The sequence below is a fragment of the Puntigrus tetrazona genome, chromosome 21, assembly GCF_018831695.1.
Source record: "Puntigrus tetrazona isolate hp1 chromosome 21, ASM1883169v1, whole genome shotgun sequence".
NCBI classification, from domain to species: domain Eukaryota; kingdom Metazoa; phylum Chordata; class Actinopteri; order Cypriniformes; family Cyprinidae; genus Puntigrus; species Puntigrus tetrazona.
In genome coordinates this window covers 3748479-3773292 of record NC_056719.1, presented here as the reverse complement: position 1 = coordinate 3773292, position 24814 = coordinate 3748479, and the positions used below count along the sequence as shown (strand labels likewise).

At 37.2% G+C, this 24814-nt stretch overlaps 1 protein-coding gene and 1 long non-coding RNA gene across 3 annotated transcripts; one reads left to right on the top strand and one right to left on the bottom strand.

Annotated features, from left to right (window-relative positions):
• Positions 1 to 3736: 3736 nt before the first annotated feature.
• Positions 3737 to 9961, bottom strand: LOC122326834. The gene is made up of 3 exons (XR_006247515.1): positions 9702 to 9961; positions 9539 to 9600; positions 3737 to 4944 (listed from the first exon to the last, which is right to left on the bottom strand). It is a non-coding gene; the product is annotated as an uncharacterized LOC122326834 (long non-coding RNA).
• Positions 9962 to 11815: 1854 nt separating this feature from the next.
• On the top strand, positions 11816 to 24814 carry gsna (gelsolin a). Of its 2 annotated transcripts, XM_043220938.1 has the most exons (17): positions 11816 to 11953; positions 16505 to 16702; positions 16834 to 16988; positions 17389 to 17550; positions 17639 to 17788; positions 17866 to 17955; positions 18045 to 18177; positions 18275 to 18579; positions 18701 to 18834; positions 18960 to 19050; positions 19688 to 19714; positions 21233 to 21403; positions 21520 to 21694; positions 21991 to 22112; positions 22191 to 22268; positions 22524 to 22584; positions 22973 to 24814. In XM_043220938.1, exons 2-17 carry the CDS (start codon positions 16510 to 16512, stop codon positions 23140 to 23142), a joined length of 2217 nt encoding a protein of 738 aa, XP_043076873.1. In that variant the 5' UTR covers positions 11816 to 11953; positions 16505 to 16509; the 3' UTR covers positions 23143 to 24814. The 2 variants fall into 2 exon arrangements, with proteins under 2 accessions (XP_043076873.1, XP_043076874.1); XM_043220939.1 differs by lacking the exon at positions 19688 to 19714.

Here is a 24814-nt window from a genome sequence, read left to right as displayed (position 1 = left end):
GCTTAAACACTGTTTTAAAGCCATTTCAATCAGGCTATTCATTTTTTCCCATAATTACCAGCGCATTACCAACAGGATTTTATTACAGCTGATGCTCATCATATGTCAGTTATTCGCAAGCTGATTTCTCAGGGAAATGTTGGTTTAAGAATACGTCTAATCCAACATAACTGATATCTGTTTGTCCAAACAATGGAAGACTGCTTGAAAAGTTATTACAACAGAACGAAACTGTAATAATGTCAAATTTGGTACATTTTTATCTAATACACATCCATATTTGGATATTCCATTTATCTTTACCTACATTGAACTCCAAATGAAACAACCTGAGTTCATTCTTAACAACTGAAACCTATTTGAAATATGAACTCAACATACTCAGTCACACACTTAATCTTTGTGCAGGAACAGACTCCTTATGGTGCTGTCACCAACCTGCTGAGAGAGAAAGACATACAGAGGGGAAGGAGAGAGACCTCGTTGACACAGAAAACACCATGCAATCGATGCTCATCAGCATCTATAATGTGATGCTACATATTCAGCAGAGCCCTTTGTACTAATCACCCCCATCCTCATCCATTCAAACCTGCACCCAGATGACCCTCGCATCTGCCGGCAGGGTGATCAGTTCAGCTGACGTACAGACACTGCTCTACCGCAGAGGGCTGCTTTGACAGTCTGTATACTAACTTGACATTTTTCCAAAAATGCTTACTAATAATCTTGCAAGAAAAAAAAGAATTTTGCAATCCAGATCAGCAGTACCAAGATTCATTTACTGTAGATTTTTTCAACCTTTGGCAGTCATCTTTTTCGATCTTAATTGGTTAATTAAAGTGACAATTAAATTATTTGCCTTTTCAATTCATCATAGTTTCCAGAACTCTTTAAGCAACTTAACTAATATCCTATAATATGACTAAATATCTTGTTTGCCTTTTACCTTCATTTGGACTTTCGTAATCGCATATGATGCAATGAAAATTAAACCGACCACCGCAGATTCGTGTCACACACACAAAAAGACCAGAACAATTAATTTAACAAAAAGTTAAATGTAACATTTTTATTTACTTTATTAATTTTATGAAGCCATAACCTCTGATGATCATTCATTTTGAATCAGGCAGTATAATTCATATAGCATATAACAGAGCATGAAGGTTTGCTAGTATTAATAATTTGTGATCTAGCCATCTGCTGTTACATAAAGAGAATAAGAGAGATGGAGAGAGTGTATGGGAGAAAAGGCAAGCTCATTAAGAAAAACCCTCAGCCAATGGTGGCAAAGCTTTTAAGTGCCTTTAAAAGTGAAAAAGGTAATGTCCAAATTTATGTTGTTTAAACTTTCAATTCTTTGCAGAAAACTGCACTCACTATTTATAAGTGCAAGTAAAAATCGCAATTGACTTAATGTAGCATGTACATGCTCTCTCTTGCATATACAGAACATGCAGATGCATGATGTCAGCTCTCTCTGATGTGCCTGACTGATAGATGACTTGTGGTTCTTGCCAAGAGAACTTTTAGAACTGTAAATTACAGTTGCAATTTAGTTTGAGTGAAACTCAAACACTTTCTCTCAGATATAGATCAGTGTTGGGTAGCACAGATGTCGTTAATATACAGAGGGGCACAAATCTCTAAAAAAAAAAACACTGAAAACCTGCAATTCAAAATCAACTTTAAGCCTGAAAGTAAACAAATGTTTTGGAATTTCAACCATTTACACTTGCAGAATCACATTTCAATGAACGGTTCTTACAAAAACCATTCTTTTTTTAAATATTAAAATAATCAAAAGAACCATTTTCCACTGTAAAGAAGCTTTTGAGGATCTGATAAAAAAAAAATGATATTATTTGATTAGTGCAACATTATATAAATTCTTGATAAATTTAATGTGTGTTTGCTGAATAAAAATACAAATTTCCCAAATTTATGAACAGTAGTGTGTATATAATATTTGCAAAAAAAAAAATCTATTGCACACTATTTCTAACAAAACCTCAAAAACAAACAAGTTTTGTTGTTGTTTTTTAATTGTTGCTGATAATACATTTTGTAAAGAAAAAAAGTTGCAATCAAATAGAAACATTTTCTCTAGTGGACCCCACTGCATTTGATTCGCTACAGGGGAGCTTGCTCATGGTTGGATTGAATAACCAAATAACAGGAATTTTGAAAACAATGGCTTCCTGACTTCTGCCTGAACCCTCACCTTATCATTCCGGGGTCGCAAAGCCTAAACTTGACCCCCCCCCAAACAACACTTCGGCACACAGCCACCTCAGTTTCACCCTAAAGTATGCCTCAGAGAGGGAGAACATGCTCTAAACCAAGTCCAGCTGTGGCAGACTAAGAGTTCTGCACCATTACCCCTCCCCAGACACATAAACTCATATATTCTAGTGTGATATATATATATATATACCTATTAGAATGCAATGCTGTTAGCCATAAAGTAAAACCGAGAAACTCTATGTAGGGTGTTCCAAATCAGTCACTTATTATGTAACATTGCAGTTAGGATTCTGGCTTACAAGGCAGCTCACTAGGTTTTGGAATAGAGCTTCAGTATACTGACAACCAACTTTCAAGTACCTTTTAAAGAACTCTCTCTTGCATTAGTCTTCTGCTGGACTTCCATTACTCCATTTATCAGAGTAGTCATCTTCATTGAGTGTTGTGCACTAGTGTTTACTAGAACCATTATGGCAAAAAATAACCACCGTCTAGATAAATAAGTATGGACAATTAATATAAATGAAATAGGTCTGAAGGCCTTGAGGGAACATGATGGGTTTTATGGCCCCATCTAGATGTAACATCTCTTGGTTAATTGACGTAGGTCCATAAAATGAAAACACGTCCTATTAGCCAAGCAAGAAAACACTAGGGCCGCCATCTACATGCTCTCAGTCTGGAAAGAACACAATGATTTATTATACTCTATGGTTTAGGTTTGGGGCAATGTTTGTGTGTACTGACAGGAAACACAACATTTAGTGAGGGCTTTCAAAACAGCATTACCACAGAGCCTGGGCCAAGACAAAATGCCACCCACATTTATAAGGTTGTTTCTTGTACTGGTCTAACAACCATGGTAACAAAAAAGCCTTATCTATTTAGTCAGCCATTGCTACAACAAGCGTCAAGAATACCGTGATTCATTTTCTTTTTAAGGTCATTAGGAAGAACTCTCAACTGGAGCACTCAAAAGCAAGGAACTGACTCAAATAAAACCTTACTGTTTGCAATAAAAGGCTCATTTGTGTGCTAATTGAACTGATGTCAAATAAGTGCTATCTGTGCAATTCATGTCTTGTAATTTAAGCAAATGTGTTTAAGATTTGCCCAAGCATTTGAGTTCTAACAAAAGAGGACAATAGCCTTCTCTCGATTCACCCTCAGACATATGGATCTGTTCAGGAGAACAATAAACGCCTATTCTCAAAGCAAGTCCATTTTTGCATCATTGAATAAACATTTACAGATAGACAGCAGACTGCATTCCTAGCAATGAAACGAAAGGCCATTAATCTCCTTTAATCTATACAAAATCTTCAAGAAACTGCAATTGCAAGAGTGTAGGATCAAACGACCCTCAGCAACTTAACTTACTTGATTGCTAATCTTAAAGTTGGCATGAAATATAAATTCATCTTACTGTGAACAGATCATTCATACATACATATAATTAAACCGAGAGATATAAAGCCAACTTGATCTTTTGGTGAAACTAAAATTTTACTCGGATGTAAGGCACAATATAAAAAAAAAAATAGATCTGCTATTTCCGTTGCACTTCTGTTGTTAATATTGTTGAAAAGAACCCAAAACCTTCCTAAAACTAGCAACCGAACAGAGTGGGAAACAAACTGAATCAGTGCACCAGCTTAAGCTGTTTTTTTAGTAGGGAAAGACAAAACAAGACACTTTATTAGACTAGTGTTGAGTTCTCAGAAGCAGTCATGTATGTGCTGACTCACAGCAAATGCCTATAACAGGGCCGCTTCAAATTCTCAGTGAAGGCGCTTTGATGATATAGAACAAGCTGTCATTCCGCAGTGCTAAGTGCTGGGATTGTTTGACAGTGCTAAACTAAAATGCCATCCACAGGGCCTTTCGTTATGCTGACGCTGATTATGACCATGGAAAGAAAGAGGGAGGAAGGGATGAAGATTTGGAAGGAAGGAAGGAGCAGGAGGAGGGGTATAAAGATCCTGCGGGATGTGATTATTAATTTATTGTGAATAGTGATGTATGTTTATGCCTAATTCTTAGCTTGTGTTTGGACTCGTCTGTTTTTTTCTCCAGAAATATACGACACAGATCTTCTGGTTGTATTAAATGTTAAGCCGTTGTTTATTTGATTGCGTCATTTCTGAATGTGTCAGTGGCTATCGTCAACCTCTATTAATCTTCCTTTCATCTCTTTGGCTTTGCAATGCTGAGACAGATTTTCACAAAGAAGGTTCTCTCCTTCCACAGAGGCTTTGATCTGATCCTCCCCACCTTCTCTGGTGGATAACAGAATCAGATGGATCTGAGTGGTAATAGGGCCAGAAAACCAATGAAATTTGCTTTATAGTCGTAGCCCGTGTGAGCGGATGGTCTTTTCCCATCAATGATCTGAACACTGAGAAGCTAGATGTAGATTTCAGACTGATTTTATAATCCAACGTCGAATGGCGAGTGTCAGAAAAGGTTCTTCATTGTGCGACCGTTCTTGTCTATATTTAATGGATTGAATCCTTGCTCCTCCGAGAGTGGAGCAAGACAGACAGGGAGAAAGAGAGAGAGAGAGAGAGAGAGAGAGAGAGAGAGAGAGAGAGAGAGAGAAACACTTTCTTTGATGAAGTGGAGCAGGTCCCATCATTAGTGGCCGTCCTGTGTGCAACGCTCCATGCCGCAGGGACGTGATTAAATCAGATCCTGTAAGACAGTTTTAAAGAGGCATGAACAAGCAGCGGTTTTCCAACATAGTAAACATTCAGCATATACTGAAAAAGAATCCGTGCCATGTTGTCTCTCCCTGATTAGCCCGTTCATTTATAGCTCAGCTGAGCTGCTCCACTTCATTGTATTTTGTGGTTAGAAAATACATTCAACATTTTTAATTTGTTTTAGCATCTGCCTAACATGCTTTCCCATTTGTCCTATTTTAGTGAGCAATGGCAGGCGTTTTTATTTGTTTAAAAAGCCAACAAACAGACTGAACATTTAGTACAGTATGGCCACAAAATGACTATGATCAAGCTAAATCTTTGGTGGAAAAAGATCACAGTGGTGTCCAGAAAAGGCACTGGCAACCGAAATTTGTATAAACAGGTTTGAATGTTGTATACTGCTGGAGCATCCATTACACAAAACAAATTAGCTGCATGAAAATTGTGCCGTCTGAATGCATCAACACAACCAGTTATGTGGGACACAAATAATATGTCTTACTGCACTTTGAGGGGGAACGGAGCCCTCGGTGGAGATGTAGTCTACCATAATCCTTTCTTTATGATGCCAAGTGAAGTAATGCCGGCCGACCAGGCTACACAATGACTCCACACAACCCTGCACATTTATGAAACCATTAAACTGAACATTCATAAAGCAACATTGGGAAACCTCTGAGACTCTGAAGCAAGCGTATCCCTCATCAAATGGAGCCGAGTTGAGAAACCAGTTAGGCAATTTTTTTGTTTACACATGTGAATGAACAAATCACATTATGCTAACCTTATTTATATTGATGACTTGATTCCTTGGAGTCCTGATCCAGATTACGAGAAGACTGTTGAATTACGAGTTACTTTATGCTTTACATCTAAACCCATCCGGAAATGGCATTACAGCAAGAACATCATGAAACTCAAAGAACTTCAAACTCAACCACAAAACCACTTCTAAATGGGAGCCAAGTCTAGCAGCAAAATCTAGGGTTGGCATCAGGAACTGTTAGACAAAGAGAGATGGAGGGAAGACAAGCACATTTAGGTATATTTCAAAAGGTCCTATTGTTTTTAAGCATATACAAGAGATTGTGGTTTGGAAGAACTGGTCACAAAAGATGCATTATTAAAGGAAATTTAGCTGCTTCTTTGAGTCTGTTTTCTGTTGGCAGTCATGGTGAACTCAGATTGGCCTGATGCTTGAAAAACTTGCACAGATGAATTGCTTAATCCTCTGTCTGCCCCTCACATATGTTGTTAAATCATTGCGGACCAGTTTGTCAAGACAATGGAATGAAGAAAAACTCAAGAGCAAGCAATCAATCATTTTTATACATGTTCTATATACTATAGGGAGGATTTCCTTATTTACTGTGACATTGACTAAAAGTATTGAAATAATAACAATTCTAAAAAATAGTGTGTATATCTAATGGCAATCCACACAGAAATAATGCATAAGGGGACTCCGTCTCTGCCAAGACTGTGGATCAAAAGGAATGTTTCATGTAGCATGTTTTTCAACCCATAAATGTGAATAGCATTTCAATCATCAACTGTCAAATTTATAGAAAAAATTCTAACTATGCATTTACAGCTAAATATGGTTAGATTTAACAAGTATATTACAGAACTGTAATTATTTAAGGTCATGCAAAACACTAAATCAAATATTCTATTTATATCACTTCCATTTAAAAGTTTGTGGTCATTAGGATTTTCTGAAATGAATACTTTTAAGCAGCCAGGATGCATTAAATTTACAAGACTTGCTAGTCATAAAAGTTCACAAGGTTATTTTAGTACAACTATTTTCAGTTTTTCTTGATCACCAAATCAGCATTTTACAATGGTTTCTGAAGGATCATGTGGCACTGGAGACTGGAATAGATAGATCAGCTGAATGAAATTAACATTTTAAGTGTGTATATACTGTACTCTAGACACAGAAAGCACTGGGATAGGTTCCAGCATCCAAACGATCCTACTTCAGACAAGTGGTTTGGAGAAAGGATGGATAGTTGTATATACATGTACTGTACGAAGACATTTTCATAAATGCGCTTCATAAATGAAGTGGATACAATTGCACACACTTTCCAAGTTGCCTCATACAAATGTCACTAACACACCACTTGCCAACCTTCACAATGCTCTCCATAACCTAAACATTTTAGCTCGTCCGTCAGAACTTATCCAGGGTCCTTTATCACCAGAAGCCAAATCACAAAGTACACATACACCTTCACGTTCATTCAACCTATGACTTCTAAACTGCAAAGTCTCTTTAGTTGCTAGAAAGTGAAGGAAGTGTCTGCACACTTCATCAACATACAGTATACTCCCACATACTCAGTTTCAGTCTTTTCATTTATCAAAGACATGAACAAGTTCTTATGCAGCTCTGCAACAGTTTGTGTTGGCGTTGCTTCAGCACAGTTAACCTATTGAAAAACGGGAGAAGCGGCATTGCTTGAAAAAAGGCTGAGAGTTTCGCAGTTCGCCAACTTTCTTCTTTGCCCTCCCTAAAAAGTCAAAGTCAAACCAGCTATTGAGAGATTTCTAACTGAAAGAAAAGGCTTTGAAGTGGAGTGAAAGCGTTTTCTTTTGATCTGTGTTGAAACGCTAAATACGTGTCAGTGTGGACATTTGTTCTAACACGCTGGAGATCCAAACAGAGATGAGCTTGTTGAAAGAGAACTTAAAAAACGTACACACGCGCGCACACACACACAATCCTTTCTGGAAAAACCAAGTTTTCTACACATCTCTCTGAATGTGCTGCCATAAGACCCCATACATCATTGACGTTTGTGATTACAGGGGAAAAACGATACATCAAGAATAAAGCTGGCTTTTGTTTTAAAGTATGTGTGACTTGAAGGAACTGTCTCAACAGTAATAATAAACAGAAACGTTTCAGTCATGGACTCACTTTCTCAACTGTACCAGAGACAGTGACCGAGTTCAAGACAAAGGGAGAGAGAGTTGGGCAAGAAATCAGAGGAATGGAAAGGATACTCTCTGTCCCACAGGACGGGAGATAATGAGTTCCTTTCTACGCGGTTAGTTTTCCTAATTTCATAAACATGTTTAATTGATTAAATGCTCCTGCAACATCCAGACGATATTTCATTATGGTCATGTGGACATGTGCTGTAAAGGTTAAAGTAGATTGTTCTGCCAATAACTGAATCGGCCAGCAGAGATAAGCCTCCATTCTTCAAGTCCACAGTCGTCTGTCTTAATTTAGCAGGAAGACGTCTGAGAAAACTTGGAAAAAGTAACAAGTGATGAAGACATTATCTCAAAGTTTTTGTAGCCATGAAAGAAATTACCTCACATTCAGCAACTTTTTGCTTTGAAAACGCAGCGGGGAAGAAAAGTGAAAGTGTAGAACTTAAAAGTAGAATAAAAAAAAAAAGTCACTTGAGATAAAATAAACAATAACTGAAAAATGACTTATTTCAGCAAGTTCCTCGAAGCATTACACATAATTTTCACATAGTTTAAAGGAATAGTTCACCCAAAAATGAAAATTAACCCATATTTTACTTGCCCCGAAGCCATCCTAGGTGTATATGACTTTCTTCTTTCAGACTAACACAGACGAGTTCCCGCTTCTTGGTTGACCTACGACTCAACGTACGATGCAACTTGAGTCCTACGTTGAGTAAGAAGTCAGCAAAGAAGCCTGGAACTCAGCACTCAGTCAGTAAGTTATTTACATTTGAATTTTAAAACTAGAATCTGCATCAGAGCGTATTAGGTAGTTTTACGGCTTGAGTGATCTATTCCTTTACCTTGATGCATTACAATAACTAAAAGTAAAACAGAAAAATAGATTTATAAAAATCACATACATGCATTTAAAATAAAAAAATGAACAAAAATACTAAAAATGTACTTCAAATTAAAATACAAAAAAATAAAACAGAAAAGATCTAAAATGTTATTGAAAATATTAATAAAAACAGTATCTCAAAGTAAAACACTAAAATAACACTGGAGTGAACAAACATTTAGAACTAACTGACCACAAAAATATCACTGACATTACTTAAAATGCATTTTATGAAAAAAAGTAAAGGAGTCTGTTCATGAGTTAAGCATGTCTCAATTATGATTTGCAAAATGTAATCTATTTAAAGGAAAAAATGTATGCATCAATTCTTTCTAGCGTATGCAGGAATGAAATCCAGTCATCTGTATTACTTTATGAACACATTTTACTAAAGCTGTTCACAAAAATAATGACTTAATGACCAAGACGCTCTGTAAAGCTTGCCTGTGCGATACGTTTGTGCATACACAGTCCAATCAGAATAAGAATGGGCTCACTTAGTTTAAATGTGTAAACCTAAAATGATGTTCTTAGGCAAACCACATAAGGCTCCAAACACTCATAATTTCAGCTGACAGGCCACACTTGAAGCAATTGTTTTTGAATAACACAAACCTGAAGTTATCCATTCCTCTACATAAACACAGCCTGCCTCTGTGAGGTATTTCTTGGAGCGCAACAAAGAGCTTTCTGTGTAACCTCAAGTGCCAAAAGCAATATTTTCATGTGGAAGCCATACCTGTCCTCTGATTTCCTGTCTTATGTAAGATATCCTTATACACAAGATAAGACTGGTCTGTGCTGTGTCGAAAAAGAGAGAGCGTGATGATTTAAAGCAGTCTGATCTAGCTGAATGAGAAACTCCATTAAAAGTGTCGATAGTGAAAGAACTCCATACTTACGCAATGAAAGAGACTACTGTACAAGAACATACAACGTTTAAAAAAAGTGGAAGGCTTGAAGACTCTCTAGTTACTGTAGTTAATGTACAAATCTGTAATGCTCTTCTGGTAAGTCTGGTTTAGTCTTCTGGCCACAGATATTAAAGAGACCTCACTGAAGCGTTACAGCTCCTTTGAGTACGAAAAACGGTGGGTGGAGGCTCAAAGATTAAATCACATCATATTTCCCTGCTACCAAGAATGAAACGTTTCAGACACCGTCGTTAGATCGGCAAATCTGACAGACAATAAGGCGACAGCAGCGGAGGATTTCACAAAGAGCCTCTTTCAGAGCCCCTTCATTCTCCCGCGGTTTTCAACAGAAGTTTTGATGCCGTCTGTCATGACTTTGGCGCCACAGTCCGGTTACTGGAGCCAGCTCCGTTCCCACTAACGCGAGGAAAGAGCGGAACGTCTAAATAATTATAGCCGTACTGAAGCACATAATGAATTTAGCAGGACTTAGAAGTTTACGATAATGCGCGTCTAAAATCTTTTATAGTTACTTCCATAAATAGTTTACCCACATGTCCTTAGGTTTTTACATTGCTGGGTCAAGTTGGGCTGGCCGCTATCCATTAGGGTTGTTGATAGAAATTCCGAGTCATTTCGAGTCATTTCGGTTATTGTTCGGTTCACTAACCAATTCAGCTACCCTTTACGTCATTCGGTTATTGCGTCATCACGTAGGCCCTTGCGTACCTCAAATGTTCTCAAACTGTTAATTACCTATTTTTCTAATTGAGTAAGAATCATTTGAATTGATTTATTGTAATACAATGTCACTGTTTTTTGTTGTGAACATTATAAAATTCAACAATACTAAAACAGTTTTTTTTTTTTAAATTTAATTAACATGAAAGGTTGCATGTTTTGTTTTGGTTTTTTTAAATGGCATTTGTTCAAATCTGAACATTTAAAAATGACAATGAATAGATTCAAAGAATACTGTAAGGTTTGTGAACATTTTTTGGTAGATCCACATCCTTTCTTTAGCTATCACTGTTCACTCATCGGTTCTCTTCATTGCGAATCTGGCATTTTCAAAAGAGATGAATGAATTATTAGGTTGTTTATTACAGGATCCTACTTAACAAAGTGATTCATTATGGCTTATTAATTCTGACAATCAACTTCTTCTGGGTAACAGAGACTAATAGAGACTGTTGTTGAGACACGTGACTCATTTCGATGTAGTTTTGATGCACCGTTCAATCTTAAACAGAAAAAGAGGCATCTATTGTAGGCTGGGGTCATTGTCGAGGTCGGGGATCAAAAGTTCAAGCAAATTCCGTCAAGGCAGAAAAATCTTACATGTTGGTTGATGTCTCCATCTAGCGGCTACAAACAAAACAACAAGCCATGTTTAACGTGCTACTCTAGCACAGTATTAGTTAGCTACATAAATCATTCTCCAAATGAATAAAAAATGTGATCTATAACATTGCATCCAGAGCATAAATATACTTGAATATCTTCTGAATTTGCTCCCCAACCAAGAGACTATATTATTTTTGTAAAACAAACAGTGGAAGAGATCCTGGCATCTTGGTATATTTGCAGACTATTAATTACAGACTATAATATAAATATGAAATGTCTATTAAACGATATATTAAAGCATAGTATATAGTATTACAGTATCACATATTACACATTAAAAATGTTTACTATAGTTAAACATTAACTTTTACACAAACCTTACTACAAACTAGAAACAAGTAATTACTGTATGCACTGAGCTTCTGTTCTATATTATAGAATGTTGTATTAATGTTCAATATTATTAATTATAGTATAGTATAGTATAGCATAGGGATATAGTATAATAATACCATTCATTTATTCATTATCACATAGCTATTAGTCACTAAAGATGCTCAGAAACACTGACTGGAAAACAACGCACACAGACAAGTGATAAAACATTAGTAACTGTGGTATTTTTGGAGCTGTAGGGTAACAATGGAAAACTGTCAGTGTAGGGAAATACTGAGAGTAGTATCCACGTGGCGCAGTAGGTGGCAGTGATTTGCCTTGTCCCGTAGTCAGAGGGGAGTGGTTTAAATGCCAGGATCACCCCCTGATGAGGATTATTTAAGCAGTCTGTCTGAATCAGAGGGGTGTTTCCCTGCCCAGACGCACAATATTCTGCAATAACAATTACTGCGTCTCCGCTCTCCACAGACTCCTGTCATCCCTGTCAACTCTAGGTAAGTTTTACATCTATTTTACCTTTAAGCAACCAACCCCCCTCAGCCGCAAAGTCTTGACGTCAGCAGAAATGTGACGATTTAATCCAGTGCAGACAATGCTGAACCGCTGCTTCACACACGGGCGTCTCCACCGGAGTGACACTCTCTTACGGGAAACGCCAAAAACTCCCAACTCACTGCCGTTTAAATCGTTTGTGCACGCGCGGGGCCTGCGCTGCTGTGCATCGGATTGTTTTACAAAACTTCTGTTTTCGTATCGAACCGCTTAAAACCGCTCATCAAACAAAGCCATATATGGTTCGATTCTGAAATGTGGCGTGCGCCTTTTTATTACGAGGTAAAAATCGTGCGCTTTCTGCGGGACGGCTCTGTCCCGCTGTCACGTATGCGTTTAGAAGAGCAGCTCCACCGTATTGATATTTGGATCCATTTTTCATTTGCCCCAGCCTAAGTTGAGTGGAAAAACGGCTGTGTTGAATCCATCAATAACATGATTAAAGCAAACATCGGATTACTTTTAGTCTAGATTTGGTGTTATGCAAAAAGGCCTATGGCCATTATAGGAACTTGATGATTTGAGTTACATGTTATGCGCTGCAATAGTTCCACTTTTTATTACTCATCATCAGACCGTTGTGTGCGTTTATCATCTGTTACCGTGGAAACGCACACAACTGAGACAAACATTAACTTTGTGGTAAAGATGCTGTAGCGAAAGAGGAAGTTGCTCCACATCACCTCAGGAAACACCTTCAGTGTTTGTAAAAAGCTGCTGCAGCCTTCCAGCAGAAGTCATGTTTATGACAGCTATGAAGCTGTGTTTACTTTTATTGCCTGGGTACAGATGACACCAAATCTACAAATAAAGTGTTATTTTTGTAGCAATATAAGAACCTTTTGTGTTTGATCATAGAACCTTTATGTGCGGCCATCTCTGCAGTGAAGAACATTTTAAAGATCTAAAGAACAATTTGTGGAATCAAGGGTTACCGTAGATGTTAAGTGTTCTTCACGGAACCATAGATTCACACGCACATTTGTTCCACTGTATCAGTAGGGACGTCTCGTAGAATTCCACTGTTTTCAGTACATTATTTATACTCCACCTCTAAATATAAACTGTAACTGAAAGCTCTGCGAAACACCATCTTGAAGTAAGAACATAAAATCATTTCAGTTTGCTTCATGCAGTCTGTAGCCAGGTATATAACTAGCACAAAGACTGATAACATGTTAGCATTTCTACATGGGTGTTCTAATCTAAACACACCTAGACACACACAGACCTAGTGATTACAAGAATAACAGAGGACTGTGAGAGTAGGCCATTCTGTATCTCCACAAAAAGGAGATAGAGCAGTCTTATAGATGCCACAGATTTTATATAGGCCTACTTCATCTACTGCAGCTCACTATATCGTGTCATGTCTATGTCTTCAAGAATATATAGTACAGTAACACACAATGGATTGTATCAAAATATATTTTATTATGGATTGTATCAAAATATATTTTATTATCGCCAAGCCATGTGACGCCGCCGTTCATAACACATTCACGTCGTTACCTATATGTTGCATTGCACGTGTTTGCATTCTTGAATTTGTCAAGAAAAGTGTTTTGCGAGCTGTTCAACATTAAATCGGTGGAACAAGACAAGGAAGTGTCAGCCACACCCGCACCAATCTGATAGAAACAGTCTGACACCCTTTATAGCTCAGACTTTGAACGCTTGCATGTTCATCTGTATACAGACTTACAAATTTTGAGAGTCTCGTACTTTAATATGGGACCTGGCTATAAAATGCGGTGTAGTCAGTGCAGTCAGTGTTTAGGCCGTTTTCTCTTTGGGTAAACACAGGGTGCAGCCAGGAGCTTGAATAAGGCTTGGAGTTAATGTTGACTCCGTTGAATACTGTTATCTAAGGAGCTTTGGTGCTTGTAAAAGGTGTAGGAAGAAATATCTAGATGGGGAAAAACTGAGTGACTCTAGGAGTTCCTCACATTTAGGCATTTCTCCAGGAAAAAGGAAGACAATGTAGTCAGTTCTTCCAGAATGAGGATTATGTCAAAATACTTATTTTATAATACACAATAGTTTGGTTAAGATCAATTTGGAGGTTTTTGCTTGTCGTTGAACAGATTCAGGAAGACTACATGCATTCATTTCCACATTGTCTGAACTTGTTCGGATTCCATTCAGAATTTGCTAGAACTGTGAGGAAACAATGGCTTGTCTAGTTTAACAAATGTCTGAATTTAGTGACCATCTTACTGCTTAATTATTGAAGTATGTGCATTTTATACATGCATATATTATAAATATATTCCCAGACATACTACTTACAACCAAGAAATAGAAACAAATTCAGATCAGCATACTTAACAAATTCTCTTGTTGTCAAAATATTGGGTATGGACTTGGTCATGAATTTTATGGAGGAAGATCTGAATCTTGGATTGTGCTAAATTATTATGAAGTCCAGACATTTAAAGGAGATTTAAACATGCATGGATGAATCATTCACAATAAGATCAACAGCATGCATTAGGAAAATACATAGGTGAACTTTCATTTCTTGGTGTTCTTGGTATTCTTGGTATTCGGATTCAATCATATTGTCATACTTTTTTTTTTTTTTTATGAAGGACTATTCAGAGTGTATACAGGCACTTCCCAGAAACACCTCCCTCCTCTTTTGACCCGTAAGCAAATGTCACATGACCTAGTCTATTAATAGTCTTCTGTGGGCTAGCAGACTAGCGGCATCCTCATCAGCTATACCATACAGGATGTGTTTAGTTCAGGATAGCCTGTTGTGTGCTAAACATTTCATGCAGGTCTTAATAACCAGGAGCACTATATTAGAGACTGAGTTCAGTCATTTGCGACAAACAATGTTCTGTTTAATCAGTCTTTTTTTTCACACTGATGCTTTGTGTTCAGAAGGCATTCCAGAAGTTACAATGTCTCTTTATGTACTCTGGCACATCACATCATCAGATTACACGACATAAACTTTGGTGTACAGGCTGACACAACAACAGCTGAAACAGAACAAATGGTGGCCTAGTGGAGTTCATTATAAAGCCGATGTTTTGTAGCACGCCTATATCTGGCTTAAAATAGATGCTTGATTGTGAAGCATGTGCTGCCTGATTGCGGTTTGATAGAGGAGGTGTCAGTGAACGCATGGTGACAACTGTATCTTATGCAGTTCTGCTGCAGTGCTTAATCGCTTGTCCTTGCACTTTGTCAAGACTGTAGAAAAAAAATAAGACCTTATCATTGTGGTATTAGTATATATTGTCGATTTCAACCCAAAGTTGATCTTTAAAGGTAATACCCAATATACTAATTTATATTCTGTATATATTGTATTGTTGAGAAATCCACTTTTAATTATTATATAGCCATAGTATCTACTACTGTAAATAAATAAAGATGTATGTATGTATGTATGTATGCATGTGTATTTATTTATTAATTTAGATACCTTTAACAACTTAAAATGTTGCTGGAAAAATCATCAAGGCTGCCTTTATTTTTTTAATGGCAAAATAATGTTTTCAGTATCCCATTACTTCTGTGTCAAATAATTCTTCAGAAGTTATTCTAATATGCTGATTTTGTACACAAGATACATTTCTGATTGTTTTCAGTGTGTGTTCAGTTGTGCTGCTTATTCTTAGGGCTATTAGGACCATGAATCATGATCCCCAGCAAACTGAATTAGAGCTTTTGTAATGTTATACATGTCTTTACTGTCACTTTTGAAAAAAAAATATTTAATTATTATTTAATTATGTATGTGGGTTTTTTTCCGCAAAGAAGCAGGCATAGTTTTGTTAATGCATTGGCAGATTATTCAAATGGAACACAAAACACCATATTTGGAATTGCATGTCCTCCTCATCCCTCCTTTTTTGTAATCAGTGGCTTCAATTACACATAGTATTTGCTCCCCTGTGGTTTGGCGTTTCATAATGTTAAGCAATCCTAAAACACAACTTCTGAGTTAATTGGGATGGATGCTTGGTGAATACTGATGCTTTGTAAACGCTGAACCCTTCTTGGATGGATCCTTTTTTTTTTTTCTGAGAAATGTCTTGTGGTAACTAAAAAGAATTACAAAGCTACCGTCTCATTTCTGAATGACTCATGTCTAAAACATCCCAAACTTCACCATAACCCCACCCCACAAGTGGGTGGAAAGCTTAGCTGACATGTTCACCCTCTCAGAGGCCCTTTCCACATTTAAGTGCTGGCGAGCAACTGCATGCGAGGGCTGGTTTTTTGAATGATACGGTCGGCCCACGGTTGCCACTGTCACTCCAACAGCATTAGTCACAGTGCTTCCTTTTTCCTGTATCCAGCCCAATTGTCCATCACAGAAGGAAACTCCGAGCCACTGTTTTTTTATAGTCAAGTTCACTAGGTTTATTTTGATGTGTGCAAACTCGGTAAACAATTTTATAAATCTTGCACAAATGTTGGTGCTTTGCTTTGTTGGCTAATGTGTTTGTGTATTTTTTTTTTTTTTCTAGACAGCATGGTGTACCACCCAGAGTTTGAGCGAGCAGGCAAGGAACCTGGGCTCCAAGTTTGGAGAATTGAGAAGTTTGATTTGGTGGCAGTTCCTGAGAACCTCTATGGAGGGTTCTACACTGGTGATGCTTACTTGGTCCTCAATACCATCAAGCAACGCTCTGGCAGCCTACAGTATGACCTCCACTTCTGGCTAGGTAAGAGGTCAATGTTGTATTAAAGAGATTTATTTTAGTACTGAAGTAAAAGTTTGCCTGATTTTCAAGACTAGATAGTTATTAGATGCATCAGCTTCATTTCTTATAGATGCTCTTCCCTCAAATGGCAGGTGACTATTGCACTCAAGATGAAAGTGGGGCCGCTGCCATATTCACAGTGCAGATGGATGACTATTTGGGTGGAAAGCCCATCCAGTACCGTGAAGTTCAAGGTCATGAGTCCAAAGCATTTCTGGGATATTTTAAGAAAGGGCTGCAGTACATGGTGAGTGGCCCACCTGTCAACAGGACAAAGATGTATTCATGTTTTTTCTACTAAATGTTAATATTAAAAATGCTGAAATTGAATAGTAATATTTTGTTTTGTGCTTTGCTTTGTTTTTTTGTTTGTTTTGGTTTTTGTTTTATTTGTTTTTCTTTTACTTGTTTTGTTTTGTTTTCACTTTCATTGCTATGTTTTTGTTTTTTGCACGTTTCAATTTATTTAGTTTAGTTTTTTTCCATGTGATTTATATGTGCTTACATTATTTTGTTTAGGTTTGGTTTTGTTTTTCTTTCATTTTGTTGTTGTAGTTTTTTTTTGCTTTTACTGTTTTGTTGTTTTTGGTTTGTGTGTGTGTGTGTGTTTCATTTCGTTTCATATTAGTTTCTGTTTTGTTTTCCAGAAAGGCGGAGTTGCATCTGGATTCAATCATGTCGTCACCAATGAAGTTATAGTGCAACGCGTGCTACAGGTCAAGGGTCGGCGTGTTGTCAGAGCTACAGAAGTGCCAGTCAGTTGGGAGAGCTTTAACCAGGGAGACTGCTTCATCCTGGACTTGGGCAATGTGAGTATCATGTGAACAGAGTAAGGGCTATTGATACTGTAAAAAAAAAAAAAAGAACCAACCCTGTTTGCTCTGTGTACTTTCCCAGGAGATCTACCAGTGGTGTGGTTCAAAGAGTAACCGCTTTGAAAAGCTAAAAGCTACTCAACTTGCAAAGGGCATTCGTGACAATGAACGCAGTGGACGCGCTCGAGTATATGTGTGTGATGAAGGGGTGGAACGCGAGAAGATGTTGGAGGTAAGAAAGGCGAAAAGCTTCAGCTTCAAAATTGACAGGAGATGCACTAAATGCATGATCCAATTATCTTCTGGCAGGTTCTTGGAGAAAAACCAGACCTGCCTGAAGGAGCATCTGATGATATCAAGGCTGATGCCTCCAACAGGAAAATGGCCAAACTCTATAAGGTAGCCAGTGATTTCAAACCACCAAATATGTAAACAGCCCTTGTAGACAATAAGTACATTAAATTGGTTGTTGGTTTCCTGTACTTTAGGTGTCTGATGCCAGTGGAGACATGGCAATTGCTCTGGTGGCCGCTGAGAACCCTTTCTCTCAGAGTGCACTGGAATCAAGCGACTGTTTCATCTTGGATCATGGCTCAGATGGCAAAATCTTTGTTTGGAAAGGTAAATGGTATTGACTGAATTAGGTAGAAGTCTTCTATTGTTCTGTCAGAGTTCTTTTTTTTTTTTTTTTTTTTTCAGACCAATGTTTGTTTTATAGGAAAAGATGCCAATGTGGAAGAGAGAAAGGCTGCCATGAAGGCAGCAGATGAATTCATTAAGAAAATGGGTTACCCAAAGCACACACAGGTTCAGATTCTCCCAGAGATGGGCGAGACGCCACTATTCAAGCAATTTTTCAAAAACTGGCGTGATGTGGACCAGACAGAGGGTCTGGGTGTGGCTTACGTCTCAAACAGCATTGCTAAGATTGAGAATGTGCCATTCGATGCTTCAACTCTCCATGATTCACCAGCCATGGCCGCTCAACATGGAATGATCGACGATGGCAACGGAGAGAAACAGGTCAGTGAGTGAGAAAACACTGCATGTAACTTGACCTGAGGGTGACTTTACTTGTTGTGTATACAAATATAGAGATGGTACTGTAATGATATTTTTATTTTTATGTCATCTGATAATTTAGATCTGGCGTATTGAAGGATCAGACAAGGCTCCCATTGATCCATCTACTTATGGCCAGTTCTATGGAGGAGACAGTTATATTATCTTGTATAATTACCACCATGGAGGCAGACAGGGTCACATCATTTACATTTGGTATTTACATCATTTACATTATTTACATTTGATCTTAAACACTTTCTGTCTAAAGCGTTATGTTGTTTCCTCTAACAATTCTGTAAGCTGTCTTTTGTCTGACATGCTTATGATATGTGTTGCAGGCAGGGTAAGGACTCTTCACAAGATGAGATTGGGGCATCTGCCATCTTGGCAGCCCAGCTGGACGATGAGCTTGGAGGTGGACCTGTGCAGGTAATGCCAATGAGGAAATGTCAATCGATTACTTCATATCCATCACAATCATATCCATACGTGTAGTGCTGAATTTCTCATTTGAGGCTCCTCCATCAAAAGTACAGTTTTTTTTTTTTGTTTTTTTTTTGTTTTTCTTCAAAATCAACATGGAACAACATTTACAACCTATTTTACAACTGTGACGCTATGGCATATTTATAATTAAATGGTTTTCAGTAAAAAAAGTAGGAAAGGACTGTCACCTAATGTGCATTTAAATTTAATATCTAAAAACATTAGTAATTTAATAATAATTAATACCGTAAAATCTAGTGATGCCTAAATTCACATTTAAAATCGCTGTTTATATATAATTATAATACTTGAAGAATTGACAATTCATCAATTTATTCACGCACAAAATTCATATGCATTACAAAAATAAATATTTTTGTTTTTGATTACATGTTGACTAAGTTCAAGCTTCATTGTACTCCTGGTTCTTCTGTATCTTGTCATAATTTAGCTACATTTTGTCATTATTGCTGGTTGCATTGGCCTTCCTGGATTTTTTTTTTTTCCCCATCTGTTAAACCAACTTCCACCTCTGTGTCTTCCTTCCTGTCCTTTATTCATATTCTACATCCTGCTGTAGATGGCTGGTGCTCGCCTTACCACCCAGGTATCCATTTCTCAGGAACGCATGCCCCTGTACAGAGCCTGAACATTTCTCCCCACATTCATACAAATAAACATTATCATACACCACATATAAAAGGAAATTCTTAGTCATGTTCCTCTAATGCTTTTAATTTTCCACAGTGTAGCAGCATAATGTCCATTTATCTAACAGAATTTCTACAGCTAAAAAAATCAACACAGCAGAGGGTTTTTAAAATCATGATTTCATTGGTGTCTGCATTATCGTTATGCATGATCATTATGTAAAAAGATTATTATGCTTTTTTTGTAAGGCTCTGTACACTGACATGTATTATTGCTATATAAGCCTCCATTAGTGTACTTGTCTCTACATTTTGTGCACAAATAACTAACTGTCTTCCACATTTACAGACAACATTTGGGAATGAGCATGTAAACATTAACAGAAATGCGGCATCATGAATTTAGTATTGTTTTTTAAATTGATTCATAGTGTGTGTGTGTTTTTTTTTTTAGTTTTATATTTGTTGTTTGGTTTTATGCATGCTGTCATGCACATTAAACTGGTACACAAAAACACATTCAGCATGTTAAATTAGATTATGTGTAAAATGCAGTAAACAACATTTAAAGAATCACTTTAGTTTTGGTCCATTGTACACAAGTGGTCATAAGTTTAGGGACAACGTGATATTTTTTTCGTACTTTTGTTCTGCAAGAATGCATTCAATTGATCAAAAGTGACAGTGAAACATTTATAATAATCAAATAAGTGCTGTTCTTTTTTTTTTTTCTATTTATCGAAGAAAGAAAAAGTATTAAGGTACACAAAAGTATTAAATGGCACACCGGCAAATCAGCATATTACAATAATTATTGAAGTTACACTGAGGACTGGAGTTATGATTGCTGGAAATTAAGCTTTGCTATTACAAGAGTTAATATTATTTTGAAGTATATTAAAATAGTTGTTTTAAATTGTAATATTTAATTTTTATTAAAATGATGCAGCCTTGGCGAGCCTAAAAGACTTCTTTTACTCTAAACCTTTGTGCAGTAATGTATATCTTTTTTACTGACGTGTTGTGTACTGTAGGGAAAAAAAAGCAGAGGTTTAATAAAAGCAAAAAGAACAAATACTAAAATTGCAATAAATTAAGTTATATGTCAGTTCATCAGAGAGCAGATGGGAAGACCAAATGTAATCTTTTGGGGAAGAGGAAAAAAACTAACCACTTTAGCTGTGATCATTGATAAATCTCTGCTTCCTGCTGGAGTTGAACAGCCCACTGTCATCATTCCGACCACAAAGGATGCTGGGAATGTTGGCGTTAGTTCCACATTCCAAACAGTGAGCTCCACACTGCCACCCTGTGGAATTAAATGCATCCTCAAACACTATTTAAAAAGCCAAAAACTGTGTATTTTATATTTTATCTGATATACTAGTATAAGAATTTCAGCATTTTAATAGTTTACAAAAGCAGGACTTCCTTTTGTCTCTGTTTAATGCATACTTGCTGTGTATTTTCTTCAGGTGCGGGTGGTTCAGGGCAAGGAACCCGCTCACCTCATGAGTCTGTTCGGAGGGCAACCCATGGTGGTGCACCAGGGTGGCACCTCCAGGGAAGGCGGTCAGACGGCGCCAGCCGAGACCCGGCTGTTCCAAGTGCGCTCAAACTCTGCAGGGTGCACTCGAGCGGTGGAGGTCAGCATCTAATGTTTACTGTTGGTGCAAGCTTTTATTCCAGGACTGTCCGAGTTTGGGCAGCCCTGTTTTATTATCTCTCAATAATAGCTGATCTTAACTCTTGTCATTTACAGGTTGATGCCGCGTCCTCCAATCTGAATTCCAACGATGCCTTCGTCCTGGTGACCCCAGCTGCGTCGTTCATATGGGTGGGACGAGGAGCCAGTGATGCAGAAAAACATGGGGCACAGCAGCTGTGTAATATCCTTGGAGTGTCCGCTTCAGAGCTGAGTGAAGGAGGAGAAGATGGTAAGAACACACACAAAAGAAATTACCCAGAAATTAGCTTTCGAGGTTTAAAAAAAGATTATGGGACAGAATAAAACATTCTGGCTGAACTACTACTAACTTTTAAGATGTATGAATACAACTAAAGAAATTTTAAATAATGTAACTTTTATAAAAATGTAATTTCACTCATGTGTGATCATTGTTTGACATTATATTGTAATGTAACCATTAATGATTTTGCTCAGTAATTTTTTTTTGTTTAAAGAAAAATGATTCTCATAATTAAGCTCATGTAAATACGCATCACAATGCAGGCAGTTTCTGGGACGCCCTGGGAGGAAAGGCAGATTACCGCACATCCTCCAGGCTAAAGGACAAGATGAATGCCCACCCCCCTCGATTGTTCGCCTGCTCAAACAAAACCGGGCGTTTCATTGTGAGTAACAGATGATTTAAGTACATTTTCAGTAAAGTATAATAAAGAGCCATTCATTATGGACATATTTATGTGCAGATTGAAGAAGTTCCTGGAGAGATGACTCAAGAGGACCTGGCTACAGATGATGTCATGATCCTGGACACCTGGGATCAGGTAAACTGACTACTTTAAAAGAATTCCTTTTCGGCCAAACTTTGAACCCCTCTGGATTCAATACAATTTCCAAATAGATGGTTAATTATTACATTTCTGGCAGTCTTGTTATCAAAATTTTGTATCATGGCAAATTTAGCATCACGCTTGTCTTTTTTTAATGACTCTCTTGTTACTGCAATGACGTTCAGCTGACGCTTAATGATTTATTAATGCAGCACAGAGAAATGAAATGAATCTTCATGTGTTTTGCAGGTGTTTGTTTGGATTGGTAATGAAGCTCATGACGAGGAGAAGACTGAGGCGATGACTTCAGGTAAAATACTTTAAAATGCTTTAAACCTATTCATAACTTCACAACATAGAGTAAATAGCACATTATCATACTATTCCTACTACACTAGTGTTTATAGTGTGCTGGGTATTCAAATATTTTGTTCTTTGAGTAGAATATTCAACTGATCTATATTCTGTGTGTGACTTATATAAGATACAATTGCAGGGAATACAATGGAACACTTTATCCAATCTTTTGCATGTTACTGTATCTTACAACAAAATTATTTAGTTAATATTGTCTGTGGTCAATACTAAAGTCCAGTAGGTGGAAGAAAAATAGAAATATGAGCTTAATTTGAAATCCCAAAACACTTTATAATGTGTCCTTCTATGAATCCCATACTGTACCTGTGCTCTTTCTCTAGCTGCCCGATACATCGAGTCAGATCCAGCCAACCGTGACGCACGCACACCTATCGTGAAGATTAAACAGGGCTTTGAGCCGCCCACTTTCACAGGCTGGTTCTTGGGCTGGGACCATGACTACTGGAGCACTGACCCTCTGGAGCGGGCCATGGCGGAGCTGGAGATCTGAACTTTGAGCTGTCACCCCTGACCTTTAAACCCCACTGCCTTACTGCAAGTTGATCAAAGCCCTTAGATACATGCAAGATGCCAATTTGATGCTTATCAGGGTCTAACCATGGATTCAGAAACCCAAAGCCGGTCCTGAGTCAGTATCAAAAGGCAATTTTTGAAAAGAGCACTTTACCGCCCTGAGCTTCAGTCACCAAACATAAGGCAACTCTATAAATTCTTCACCTTGTTACTTCTGTATTTAAGTGTTTTCGTCAACAATGTTGGAAGTGTTTAGAACTTTTAGATTGTTGTTTGGTCTGCGCACCTTATGTTGCTGAAGTGCATGAGGTTGTATCAGAAAATATACAGGCATATCGTCAAAATCTTTTTGCCTTCCTTTTCTAGAAACCTTTTTTTATGTGACCAGTATTAATTTTACTAGCAATACTAGTTGTGTTTTGATTTTATATTTTTAAGGTGAAAAGAGTTTGATGCCACCAAAATACTGACCTTATGGTAGCCTAGATATGTGGCATTTCAACCTTGTCGCTCTTCCATCTGACACTCAGGAGCTCACTGCTTGGCTGTGTTCGGAATAGAATATTAGAATACTACTCATACTGTTCTAAGTGTATTATAGTTTGTACAGTATGCGCATTCATATGCATGAAATTCCATTTTAACTTTAATTTGCCAAAATGTACAGTATACAACAATGCATGCTGTGTTAAACATTGTAAATGTAACAATTTAAAATAAAGCTAGAAAAAATATTGGAAAAAAAATATTGGACAAAGATTTTAAATTAAATAGGAAAAAAATGTAAACGTTGCTTTGGAAACTAACTGAAAAGAAAGTTACAATTAGCCTACTCACTAGAAATCACTCAAAATAAAAATATATATTGACATCAAAGAACAAAATTACTCAAATTACACTAAAATGAAAACCTAAAAGATAATTCAAATATTAATGCAAACTAGAGTAGTATATAAATAATACTAGATTAATATCACTTCTGTCTTTTATGTTTGTATTTTTAAATAACTGACTGCCAAAAGTTAACGCACAACTGGCTTAAAAATGCGAAGCGTAATACTTTTCAAATGTAACATAACATACTATTGTTTCAAACGCTTACTGTAAAATAATAGCTTTTCCACTTGCTATTTTTGATTAGGCAGTATGCACTAAATATTGGGCAGTATTCAGTAAGTAGTACGCTAGTACCCGTTCCAAACACAGCCATTATCCGTGTGAGCAAGGACATCCCTCTACAGGCAGAGGGCGCTGCAAAACATTTTCAAGGAAACTTAAACTGCCTTTTACTCATTTCAAAAACAGAACAAAAAAGCCATTTCTTGAAGTGCTTTTTAATTAAATAACCAGAATGCTGGAGTTTAAAGGAGCATGCTTATTGCCACAGACTACTATGAGAATGGTTAGAAGTCTACTGTTCATTTGAGGCTGATTTAGGTAATTGTTAACATATCGGTCGGGTTAACTGCCTGAAGATCAGATAAAAGGGTATACCTCATAGTGCAGACATTGGCTGCCTTTAATATTTGCTGAAGACCCATATTCCAGACAATGCTTCTGCTTTCGCAAATCCTTCTCTCCCCGAAATAAAAAAAAATAACGATTTCCCACTTTTCCTACTTATACAATAAAGAACCACAACCCCAAAA